The sequence below is a fragment of the Caretta caretta genome, chromosome 10, assembly GCF_965140235.1.
Source record: "Caretta caretta isolate rCarCar2 chromosome 10, rCarCar1.hap1, whole genome shotgun sequence".
Taxonomy (NCBI): Eukaryota; Metazoa; Chordata; order Testudines; family Cheloniidae; genus Caretta; species Caretta caretta.
Genome location: NC_134215.1, coordinates 59621590 through 59634700, shown reverse-complemented (window position 1 = coordinate 59634700; position 13111 = coordinate 59621590). Strand labels below are relative to the sequence as shown.

General features: G+C 36.3%; 1 protein-coding gene across 6 annotated transcripts in view; it reads right to left on the bottom strand.

Moving 5' to 3' along the window:
• The window catches only part of ZNF280D (zinc finger protein 280D), a 79523-nt gene that overhangs the window by 28667 nt on the left and 37745 nt on the right, over window positions 1-13111 (bottom strand). For all 6 annotated transcript variants that reach the window (XM_075133058.1, XM_075133057.1, XM_048866181.2 and 3 more), the window contains 4 exons: window positions 10955-11072; window positions 5693-5860; window positions 3901-4010; window positions 2084-2313 (listed from right to left, as the gene is read on the bottom strand). In XM_075133058.1, the coding sequence (XP_074989159.1) occupies window positions 2084-2313; window positions 3901-4010; window positions 5693-5860; window positions 10955-11072 (626 nt within the window). The remainder of the gene's footprint in view (window positions 1-2083; window positions 2314-3900; window positions 4011-5692; window positions 5861-10954; window positions 11073-13111) is intronic.

Here is a 13111-nt window from a genome sequence, read left to right as displayed (position 1 = left end):
CAATCTATGTAGTTTATCCAAGAAAAGGTTAAGAGATGACTTTATTATAGTCTATAACAACATACAAGGGGAGAAGATTTCTGACACTACAGTGCTCTTTAATCTAGCAGATAAAGGCATAACAAGATCCCATGGTTGGAAACGTAAAATAGATAAATTCTGATTAGATAGTAAAATGCAAATTTTTACAGTGAGAATTGTTAACCTTTGGAAAAGCTTGCCTATGGATGTGGCAGACCCACATGTTTAATGATGGCACCAGCATGCTCTGAAACAGAGATTCCCTTCATACCAATGGCTCATCCACAAAATGGTAAGAAGAAAACAGTTCGAGAAAACTTCTCAGGCACCAATCCAACATATCCTACAGGAGAGTAGCTGGGGCACAACATTAATGTTATCGGACATCATGTCCACCAGAGACTGCAGAAGGTGAAGGTTTCTGGTGCTTTAGCTATGCAACTTCAGGAAATTAGCTGCATTTTTGACCAACTAGAGAGTCAATGTCAAGGCAGCACTCTTTAGACCTGTACAATAGTAATACAAATAACAAGGTGGCTTGATGGTGGTTCAGGCACTAGGGTCATATAAATCAATTATTAAAACAGAAAATTTAATAAGGAATAACGAAGGGTTACAGGACAGAGTCAACAAGAGAATATTGGCAACTTCTGACTAACATGAATCAAGAGATAATAAGGAGAGTAGCAGTCAGCAACAGAGGTGAGTTGACAGTGACAGGATACTTGCTTGACTGATCGGAATGACTACTAGGAAGAGTCTAGAGAGGCCTGAATACTGGTGATTGGAGGGCACAGCTACCAGTACCTCTGAGGACCAAGTAACATTGAGAGCTAACAGAATGTTAGACTGTTTCATGCTAAAAGCACAAGCCCCAAGAAGAGGAATCCATAAGCTAGTGTATCTTTGTAAGAGACCCAATATGTTCACTTAAAAGAAAATAATCTCCTAAAATATTTTGTCACCCATTAGTACGTCAAATACTATAAATCAACTAAACAAAGTATTAACTATTGTACACTAACAATATCTTTTTAAAATGAAAATATTCTTATATGTAATACTACTACTTATAGACTATTTCCAAGATGAGCTAAAAGAGAGGCTCTTATTTTTATAGCAAAACTATTATGCACAGAAAAAGACAAACAACTTTCTTCAACCCACATCAAATACTGTTTACAGTTTTTAAAGATAAATGAAAGGAAGGAAATGCCATAGCCAACAGCAACTACCAAATCATGAGAGCAAACCCTTTGAAGGTCTGACAGCATACAATATTTTCCAGGGGCTTAAAAGATAAATTACTTGTAGTTGTATTTGTGACTTAGTTTTTAAGTGTGTGTAACAGCAATTTTAATGCCTGCAATTATAAGAACCTTTTGTTTTATTTAACGATGTGGGTTTAATGTTATCACAAGCCTGTTCATTTTAAACTTGTAGACTGTGCCCTTTGAAGGCCCAGTCCATTTTTCAGTTTTACATTCTGCTACATCAGCTTCCCTTACAGGCGTCTTATGAAAAAGAACTACGACCTTAACTGCCAAAGCAATTGTGATACAAACTGGCCTACCTACTGAAACAGCTTATGAAAGCTTTTTGTTGCATTTGAAAGTAAAGTTATTCCATCAAAAGAACAGTTTTAAAACTGGTTACACCACTACCAATTACTCATCATGGACCCCTAAAGGGAATTATACTGAAATCTACTGTTAATGTCATCAATCTGGAGGGCAAATTGTAAAACGGTAATATATGTTGCTCTTTCAACTTCCATACTAACACAACCAGACTCATTAAAGCATACAATACTCTCTATCTTGGAGATATTAAAATTAGCCATTCTAATTTGTACAAAATTTAAGTTCCAAACATACACATGTAGTGAAAAATGAATTAAGTTTTACTTTACACTGAAGTAACTTTATAGCATTCATTTTCAAGTCATATACATAAAATGCATCATTACATTCCAGATACAATTGTGACTGCATGACTTTTAATTTTGTTTTTGTTACTAATGTGTAGTATCTAGCAGTTACAGAAGTGAATGTTTAGATACCTTATATTATTTTTAAGAACTTTCAAACAGCTGAAGCACTTAAAAGTTGTATGAGTCTTCTGCTCCTGTTGTACCCGCTGGACATCACCTTCATGCTTTCCATAATAAAAGTCATTAACTAACATGATCAATTTTCCTTTCTCAGATTCAGCAGTCTTTCTTGGTGTATTTGAACATTCTGTTTTGGACGTTCCCAGAAAGAAGTTATTTACCATATCTGGACAACAATACTGAAAAAGAGACACACGTCTAAGTTACCAAATTGCACTAAAAATGCTAGCCTTGCTATACCTGCATTTCTATTTCCATTACTTTGGGAGATGTTCTCACTTTGCTCTTACCTATGTCTATTCTGGATGGTATCTGCTCTTGTGTTATTGCAAATACAAAAATATATAAGGATAGGATTTAGACAATTAAACACCGAGTATTTTAACATACTGACAAAGGGTTTTTTCTTTTATGTTAATATGACTACCATAAATCACAAGGCAGAATTATTACCTCGTTTTATATGTTGATTAAAAAAAATATTCTGAAATGTACAGCACAATTCAAATTTATCCAATCTTCATTTTATTAACTAGGAAACTATTCTCCCTCCTAACATTAAATTTAAGCTGAGTAAAACAGATGCTTTGTTAAACAAAATATTAGTAAGCATGAGTTTGTTGACAACTATGAAGAAAGCTGTATTTACTGTTTTTAAATTTGATTGTCTCTTAAAAATATCTGTATATATATAACACTAATGTGATGCATTGATTAGAGCAGATAATTGATAATAAAGACATCAGCATTCTTTCCATAGTCTAAATTCATTCATGGAGCTGGGAAAGTCATCTGCCATCCATGGCCTCTGCTTCCCTACCTAAAATAGATATAATGTTTACACATCTAACAGTAGTATTGCAAAACAATGTTTAGAAAGAATTTTTGAGTTCCTCAGATAGAAGGCGCTATATTGCTGTCCAACAGTAAACAAAACTGGAATGCTTCAGAGGCCAACTTTTGCTAAACAACATGCCTTGCTGCATAGTACTAACTTCTCTGACCCCAGTTTGTGATAAGCTCATTTACTGCTGTAGGTGAAATGACAGTCCTTGACATATTTATCCCACTAGGTTAACTAAAGATGTATTTTATTCATAAAAATGTGTAAGTTAATAAAACCAAACAAACCCACTTTCTTCAACAGTACCTTTCAGCACTAAATTCTCCAAATGAACTTTACTTTTCTCTAACAAAATGATCACGAATGGATCAAAATTAAAAAGGTGCAATTGAGTATGTATACATTTCTGAGAGGAGAAGCGGAAAAGAGTAATTTTCTCTCCTTTGTAAACAGCATTTTTTTTTTTTGACACTGTTTCTGGCCCACGAAGGAGGTTATATTTTGCCTGTACAAACAGTAATTTGTAGGCATTTAGGGTTAAATTCTTCAAGAGCCTGAACTCCTATTGCATGGGAGTTGAGGATCTCAACACTATACATGAGGTGCTAAGACCCTCACGGAACTGGGCTATACATTATGAGGTTTTTATTTACACATGACTAAGCAAGTGTGCACCTTTCAAAAGGTACGGGAACAATGAAAAAACAGGTGAAAATTAATCTCATTTTGCTAATTTCTTTTTCATTCTTCTTTGCTCATGGGTGTGGAAAACACGCAGCACCTCACAGAACTGGGCCCATGGTGAAAATATCCAGAGTGCAGAATATCTGTAACTTGTCATAAAAATGTGGTCCTTGTTTTACAACTTTGCTTAATCCTAAAATGTTTATAATTACTTTTCACAAATACAAAAAACTTTTACCTTCATGTGATTTTTTAAAGGATCCATAAGATTGAAGTGAATATTGCATTTTGGACAAGCTCGTGGAAAAGGTGCTCCATTTTTAACATTGTTTGATGTAATATTAGTACCTGTAAAATGTGAAGTGTACATTAGGACTCCAAATCCACAGTCCATCACAACAGTAAATTATGACAAAACCTCTTAGAACCTCTTAGAAGTCCATGGCAATGGTGGCTGTAATTAAAGATTAATTCCAACCACCATTAAAATTACCCTTTCTTTTTGGTGACAACTTGCACACAGTATTACTGTATGTCCAAAAATACTCTAAGAGTGAAAGAGATAACAAGAGATAGATGATCTACCTATCTAAGGTCCTTATGCAGAGCTACTGCAGTGATTTTAAGAGCACAATAGCCCTGAAGTTAATATGTATTTTCTCTCTCCATTAATCTGGGCACAGTGCAGCACTTCGAATTTGTGTTTTTGTTTTGCGAGCATCAATTCTTGGAGGAATGTATGTATTTTACACCATGATCTCAGCATCAACAGGACAGGATTTACCACTTCTGGAAAGGAGTTTCATCACTTGGCTATAGTGATGAGAGTATTGTTCGCTCTGCCTGGTAGTTGGAACCTAGGCCTATTCAGCTGCATCATTCGTGCTGACCTAAGGTGTCTTTGAGGTTCATGGAGAATAAATGGGTATCTCAGGCACCTAGCCCCCCATTCATAAGAGAACAGTGTTTTCTCTTATTAACATAAAAATTGTTTGCCACCTGCTAATCAGTTTGTATTTAAATGCTGGAATAGCTCATCTTTAGTGACAATTGCTTATATCTGGGCTTAAGCTCTCTTGGAGCTACCAAAATCAGAGCCAGCTGCCTCTGTAGATGAAGTTCTCTCTTTGGCATACAGTCCTATCTAGGTAAGCAGTTTAGACAAAAGGAGGAATAAACACAGGAGAGGGTTTTTTTTTTTTTTTAAAAGAATACATATGAACTATTTGAGGTCAACTGTAATCTGCCAGACTATGACCAAAAGTCACAACGGTCAACACACCGCCTTATAAGAAGAACTGGGCAACATTATTCATTTTGGGAGGTGGGGGGAGGCAAAAAAATGAAGAATTGGGTCAACAAACATTTCGTAAACTCACGTAGGTTTTGCCAAATTGTTTCAATGAATATGCTAATTTAAACACACCTAGAATTCATCTCCTTTTGGAGGGAGGGAGAGGCCTATCAGAGCGCAAAAAAAGAAGGTATTTCAAACTAAATCAACAAAATTGCTATAAAGGATTTTTTCTTGGGGGAGGGGATTTCTGCAGCTGCAGCTCCAAACAGGAAATTCTGTACTCAGAGAATCTTTGCAATCTTGGTTAATCTTTGAAAAAGGTATTAATTTGCTACTCAGTTCTTTATATGTAGATTCTAAGGTAAGGTGATTTAACTCTGGGCCACTGAACTCTAAATATTCATATCTTCACAACTACTGAACCAGTTAACTTTATTCTTGGCTTGCTTTATAGACATCAATGAGACTCAAAACAAGCCAAGTCTGAAGACTAAATATATTGTAACATTTGTAAGGCTCCAGTGTGTATTATATAGAGTATTAGAAAAATACCTCCTTATATAAAATGAGAACATCTTTTAAGGCATATGCACAAGGGGCAGGCAGAGCTGTTGAGTTAACTCTGCCTTAACTTCTGAGTGTTGATCGTTCAACTTTAACATTGCATTAGTGCTAGCTTTTTCCATGGAACAGATACATGGATTTAACAGCTAGACCATTTAATCTACCCTACCTTTTGAAGAAACATTTTGTGATGGTGTTACTGTTGGAGATTTAACTGAAGGTGATACAGTTGAATTGCTTCCAGCACCAACCTCATTAGGCTTGGCCTTTTTTGGAGTAACACTGTTGGCTTCAGAAGTAGCTGGACGCTTAGACACAAAACCACTCTCATTCAGACCTATAGCGGTTTAAATTAAAGAACCTCAGTTTTTTCATAGTATATTACCAATCTCTTACTGATAACTACTTTTTAATGGACAAACAAATCTAAACGAATAATAGTTATTAAAATCTCTCTACCCAATAAGCTGTTTATAAGTTAGAAAAATTATGTTTGGTTGAGTCAGCCATCAATACTTTGAAGTCAATGTGGTGTGAATGAGTAAGAAAATAGACTAAAGCCCCCTCATTTAAGACACCTCATATATTTGTTGCAGCCTAACTGAAGGACCTGCCTGGTCTTTCTGATCCCTCTTCATCTAGCACAGGCCTAATTTGCATACCTAACCACAGATGGCTATAGCATTAGTCACTGCGATGCATACCATTTGGAAGTGCCTTTTCATTCTTCTCTTCAACAGAATCTCTCTCTCATCCCATGTTTTCCTCCCTTGCCTATATCTCTCTCATCCCATGTTTTCCTCCCTTGCCTATAAAAATACTAAATATCAAAAGCAACTTTCAAATACATGTAGATCAGTGGCCTGATTAAGTCCATTAGAAAAGCCGTGTGTCTTTTTTCCAGCGCCAAGTTGCCCTAAAGCCAGCATATCTGGCACTGGAAGATTCCCCCTGCATAGGAGAATCATCCAGTATCACCCACTCAACGCAGTGGTGAAACTAGGAAATAGAAGGCATGGTGGGGGAATCCCTACCTGCCAGTAGTGTGTTCCTGGCTGCCAGGACAGTTCCTGAGGACCACTGGGAACTACAATAAATTAGACACCAGCTTTCAGACTGCTACAGTTTATACTGGGGACAGGACCAACAATAGAAACACTCCTGAAGTGGGCATGCAGGGTGAGAACAGAAAATAGGTCCTGTGCACTCCCTTCTCCACTCTCCAGCTGCATTCAGCACTTCTTGGGTAGAACTGAGAATCTGTACTCTAATCTTTCCTTACAAACAACGAAAGGACAGCCGATCTCATGCAGAATTGTTAAAGCGCTCACTTTTTCACAAAAAATAAAACTAGGACTTCACATGGCGACACCCACCTAAACTGCAATTTTGACTCACATTCACCACCACTTATACAAGAAGAGACCCGCTGCTGTAATAACTAGTTATGTTAAAGCTATTGTGACTGTTGTGTGGATGCCAGTACACAAATTGTACGTAGTATTGTTGTAGCCATGTCAGCCCCAGGATATTACAGAGACACGGTGGGTCCAATATCTTCTATTGGACCGGCTTCTGTTGGTGAGGGAAAGAAACTATTGAGCTTACCTTCAGCTCTTCTTCAGCTCTGTAAGCCTGAAAAACGGTTTTTGTTCACCAACAGAAGTTGGACCAATGAAAGATATTACCTCACCACCTTGTCTCTCCAATACGAAGAGCCTAATGCCTATTGAAAACTGCCTTCATTATGCCCCATGTAAATGAGAATGTACTTAACTTTCAACTTAGACTTTTATACTTCACCAGCTTAAAAAGCTGTTTTGCAGTCATACTTTCTAATGATTCAAACCCAGTCACTTACTGAAGTGAACATGTTAAACACGCATTTTCCATTCAGTTTATGCAACTTTTGCCCAAGGTGATTAAAAATTGCTAAATCAGATCTGGGCTACTCACTGGGTATTATCTTTCTTTTAGTGCTTTTGTTTACTTATACATGCACTGCTAAGTGCGTGAGCTGCTTGCTGGGGCTTCTGTGCATTGATTAGCAATGGCTGTTGTAGAGCTGGTACCAAATTTGTCTTCTTCTGTACCACTGAATTTACTTGTGCAATGGGCCTGTGAACAACAATGGATGTTGTTCTTGTAGATGTGACCATTAGATGTATTTGTATAATTGGCTATGCAGGTTGAACTGACTGAGTGGAACCTCCTATAAAATACCAATTTTTTTCAAAGTCATGTGTGTCAGAGGAAAATCAAGTTTTAATATAATTTGTAATATTTCCTACCAATACGCAATTAAAAAAAAACCCTCTGATTTGTTCCAAGAAAAATATACACCATTAAGAATTCTATATTCTCACATGGTTGCATGCAACTCCAATTATGTTCCTCGGAGTCACACAAACAGTAGGAGAGTACATATGCTCAAATTAGCACGGGATTGTTTTCTGTGGTGCTACACTGTAAGAGTCAAGTTAATTCTATTGTCTCTTTTAGAATAGCCACTCTAAGAGTAGGAGAACTTGTTTACAATAATAGATAAGAACAGAATTCAAATGCACATTGAAGAACAGCTGCAGTTATACTGTGAAAAATACTATTTTAAACAAAAAAATTCCAAACACTGTGTAATAATCAGTAAAACTGGTTGCCAATCTGAAAACTAGGAAATCTGATAGGACAATCACCAATTTACATGGTCTCAACCTTGCAAACACTGACGAACATGCTTAACTTTTATTTCTATGAGACTACTCATAGTAGTAAAGTTAAGCACATTCATAAGAGATTGCAGGATGGGGACATAGGTCTGGCTTTAGGAGACCACTTAAGCACACAAGTCCCACTGAAGTCTGTGCTCAAAGTTAAGCATGTGCTCAAGTGCTTTTCTGAATTGGAGAACAAAGTAGTTAGAGGTAATTACTAAGAGGCTTGTGAAATCTGAATCAATAGTCACCTGAGCAGGATAGCTACTCACTGTTTGATAATAAATACATATATTGGTGCAACACCTCTCACCCATAGCCCAATCCTCCTCTCAGACCAATTTACACTGGTAAAATTCGAATGACTACAACGAGTTGCAATTTACACCAGTGTGAAGAAAGACTCAGGCCTACAGTTTTTATTTTGAGCTACAGATTTTTAACTTTAAAAAGTAACACTTCAGAAAGAATCACACCACCTGCTTTTAAACAGGTATGTATAAGTATTTACTTTTGGCTATACCAAGATTTTCTATTTTAGCCAAAATATTAATTTTCAGCACTTGCTACCATGAACGATTCTAACTTGAGTTTCCCAGTATTCAATTCCGTAAATAATACAAGCAATACTAAATTAAAAAAAAAAATCAAAGTGCCCTTATTATTAACAAGTGGAAAGTATTTACTCCCTTTCCCCCACACACATAACAGATTAAAACAATCTGTACACAAAATTATTTTAAGCTTGTTCTGGGTCTTGAACAATTTACAATCAGTAAATTGTCTCCCTGTAACTGATTTTTTTTAATTATCTAAGATTATTTCTGATAAAGGTGAATGTTAATAATTCTTATGAATTAACATGAAAACTCCTGATATTTCCTGATAAGTCCTCGGTGTACTTGATTTTAACTATGTTTTCTAAAAACGTGAGTCAGGATTTTTCCAGAATTCTCGGCAAACAGGCAGGCTTGAATGCTAAAAACTTCCTGCTGCCTTTCCCTCACTTGCATTAAAGGTTTTAGTGTTGTGGAGCTCACATGTGATATGAAACTGAACACCTATTTGTGTTGGCTCTCAGGTCCTTACTACTGCACACACAGTTCTCAATTTAGTCGACTCAGCTCAGTCCTACTTTTGCTTACTAGCTCAATAAGTATTCCTCTCAGCCTATCAATTTCCTTTGCGTGTTCCTTAATTTTCTCCAGCAGGCTTTCCTTGCTACATTTTATTTCACTCTATTATACTCTCCTTCTGTTTCTGAAAGGGGCAAAAAGCAGTTTTGTTCTCAATAATTTAAATAAGCAATGTTAAGTTCTTCTTTTAATCTTTAAATCCAACACAGACCACACACCTTCTTACATACCTAGTATGAACTGCATGACACCTCAATTCACAGTCATTTAAGGGCTCAGTCCTTGAAGGTGCAGAGCACTCTGGCTCCAATCCAGCAAAGCACGTAGGCATGCGCGTAACTTTTCAGTTTCCCACTGACATCAATGAAACTGCTCAAGTGCTTAAAGTTAAGCACCTGCTTAAGAGCTTTGCTGGATAAGACTACAATGCTGAACACTTGATAAAGTAGGTAAGTGCCTGATCTTGCCAAGAGCTACTTGCAGCCACCTTCACCCCAGCTAGAATAAGTCACAGAAAAAGGGAGGGGTAGGAGTGAAAAAGACTATACCAATAAGCGTGTGTGGATAACTACTGGAAAAAACACACCCTTCACTCATTTGGGAACAGATGGAGGATGAGCGAGAGAGTGCCCCATTTAAAGTTTTATGAAACCACCACCTCCCCGACAAGAATTGGTTAGATTTTCATCTTACTCCTTCTGCTTCACATAGCACTTCTGTTTTAGTCCTCCATCTTGTAGAAGGATAAAAAAAACCTGTCAATTATATTTCATTATAGATTGAATTATAGGCTGACCAACAATTAAGTTTGTCATTCAATTACCACAAAAATGCAGTTCTTTATAACTGACACTTGAAGTTTAAATTTACAGCTCACACTTATTTATTCTAAAATGTAATTTAACTTTAGATGTTCTAATCAGTATTTCAAATAAATACAATTTTCTTCAGCCAAAATAACAGTTTCTGCAGCTAAAAATAATATTATTTTTTAAAAAAAAATAAAAAATACTTTAGAGGCTCATGACAAGCATTCTTTCCCCTCCCCAGTTTCTCAAAACAGATCCCTTTGATCTGTCTACTCCAATTGCTATATATAGCAATCAGGAAACAAAGAATGACATCTAGGGAATCCACTGAGCAGACTCAGGAAGTTGTTCCATGGGCTCTCACTGGCTGATTGACAGACACTTTTATTGATGTCATCCAGAGAGAACTGCATATACTGCAAATGAGCCTTTGCCTGCCAAAAAAGTCATTTCAGTGAGTCTGGCAGTAATTTTTTTTTTATATAGACAGACAAAAATCACAAGCACATATTGATTGAGGTCATCATGTAACATGTGTGAGCTCACAAGAGCAAGACTTTATTGGAAAGTATATTTTAAGTGCAATGCTCCAAATCTTGCTTCGTCACATGGACACCAATACTATTATTTTACAAACACTAAAACTATCCTGTGTTCTGAAACCTCTATTAAAATTATAACCCAAATATAAAACACTCTATACTTGTATTTCTTTCTCTCTCTCTTTTTTTTTTTTTTTTTTAAAAAGCTTTTACTAACATACACTCACACTCACCTGTCATAGTCACTGCTGCTCCACTCTGGTAGTGAGGAACTCCTGACTTCTGTCTCAAGCCGAACAGTATGCCTGAAGTATTATTTGGTACAGCTTGTGGAGAACTCGCAATATAACCCTAATCAGCCATTTTGAAAAGGAGGGAGGAGGGGAAAATTGGGACTTAATCTTTATAAAGCATTTTGAAATTTGCATACAAAAAAAATCAATATACAAATGCAAGTTACAGTATCATATGCTTGTTTTTTGTAACTACAATTGGATTCAGGTAATTTAAACGCTCATTATGTAAATACTGAAGTTATAATTACCATCTGCCAAAATAATAATATAAATTCTTTTAAAACAATTAAAACCTGGTTTGGTTCATCTGCGGTTGATTTATCTCGTGTGTGTGTGTGTGTGCGCGTGTGCCAGAATGGCAAGTTCTGTACGTTTTAGAGGAAGTATGCATACTACTGATTTATTTATCGGAATAAAAACAGAGTTTAGTTTACTAGCTGATTTATCCTATATCTGCTAGTGTTTCTAATTAAGAGGATTTTTTTCTTTAAGCATTTGCCCACTTTCAATTTAAATTCAGAGACTTTACTCATTATTTACGAAGCTAGCTAACTGCATTTTAAAGGATAGAAATCAGAACCCAATGTCAACTCACAGTAAACAGGAACTTCTTAATACAAACAGAGCAAGATCAGTTATTCTGTTTTTTCTAAGTGCCACCTGCTCAAGCATCAATTCAAGCCAAGATTCAGAAGCCATAATCAGTACTTAGGTAAGGCAATTATTTTGTGATAATAAAAGAAGGATTAATATATCATCAATATTTTTATAGTGAGCTAGGCAGTAGTGAAGTCAGTTTAGAGCATTCCAGAAAAGAGCTAATTGTCAATGATTAATGAAAACGATGAAAATTTCCAGGTGAAGACAACTCATGACCCACATAATTTTAGGGTCTTCTTGCAGTTTTTATCCTTTTTCCAGAGCTGAAGTTCTCATTTAAAGTATATGCCTTCCTAGTACCAAATATAACCTTCAAAATAGAAACTGTGTTTGTGGCTGCATATTCAACAACATAAAAACCTACACACCTTAATTCTTCCCAGTGCATTATTTCTGAAGCCAACAATAACTGAAATTCTAAATGTCTTCTCAGTTATATACCAGAAGCATTCACAAAGTAAACTGGTCTTAAAATGTTCACATGGTACCTGCCATGTCACAAGTGCCAATTCATTCAAATGGCCATTCCACACAAAAACTTTATGTAGCATATATGCAATTTCCAGAAGCAGCATAACAAATTAAGAACAACCAGATGATAGAGCTGGGTTCATTTTTAGTTTTAACTTAACGGCAATGTTAAAAAAAAAAGGCCAAAACCCAAATCCAAGCTTGTCCTCAACTCTTCCCTATCAAGAACTGACTGATTTTATTTCCCTTTCTCAGCATACCAATTTCATGTAGATACCTAGATGCATTTTTTCCCCTAGCACACAGAGTATTTTTTTAAAAAACAGTTCCTTTAAAAAGAAAAGAAGCCAAAGGCTGAAAGAGCAGAGTCCTACTTAGCACTGGATTAAAACTGTGGGAGAATATAAGGCAAAATGAGAGCCTGCGTAAGAAGGCTTGCCACAACAAGAAGATAATCTGGAAAAGGCACATGACTTTGGTCCCATGTCTTTCTTTCCTCTAGTGACTTGTGCCAGCAGATTTGAAGTATGTTGAAGGTATCCACAAATGGATTCTTAGCAAACTGATTTCTCTCCTCTGATGATTTTTCCTCTACTGTGAAAAAATGTGTCCTCGTCACCCATTCCTCCAACTTACATAATGAAACTGAAAACTTGACAATGATAACTCCGTTTTCCAAGTGACTTCACTATTCATCAAAATATTTCATAGGGTAGACCAGATTTTGATATAAAGACCTCATGAAACACGTCCCACTCACAGTTGTACCTTTCCATTCACAAGACAACCCTGTAGCAACTATAGCAATTGTTATATTTTTACTACCTATTTATACCACTACATTGATTAAGCCTGCTGAAAGCAAGTCTAATTAACAGTGCTAGAAACAAATATGACTTGTCTAGTTGAGGCCCCCTCTAGTTGAGGCCAAGATAGATTTCAACAGAATGAGAGCACACATCT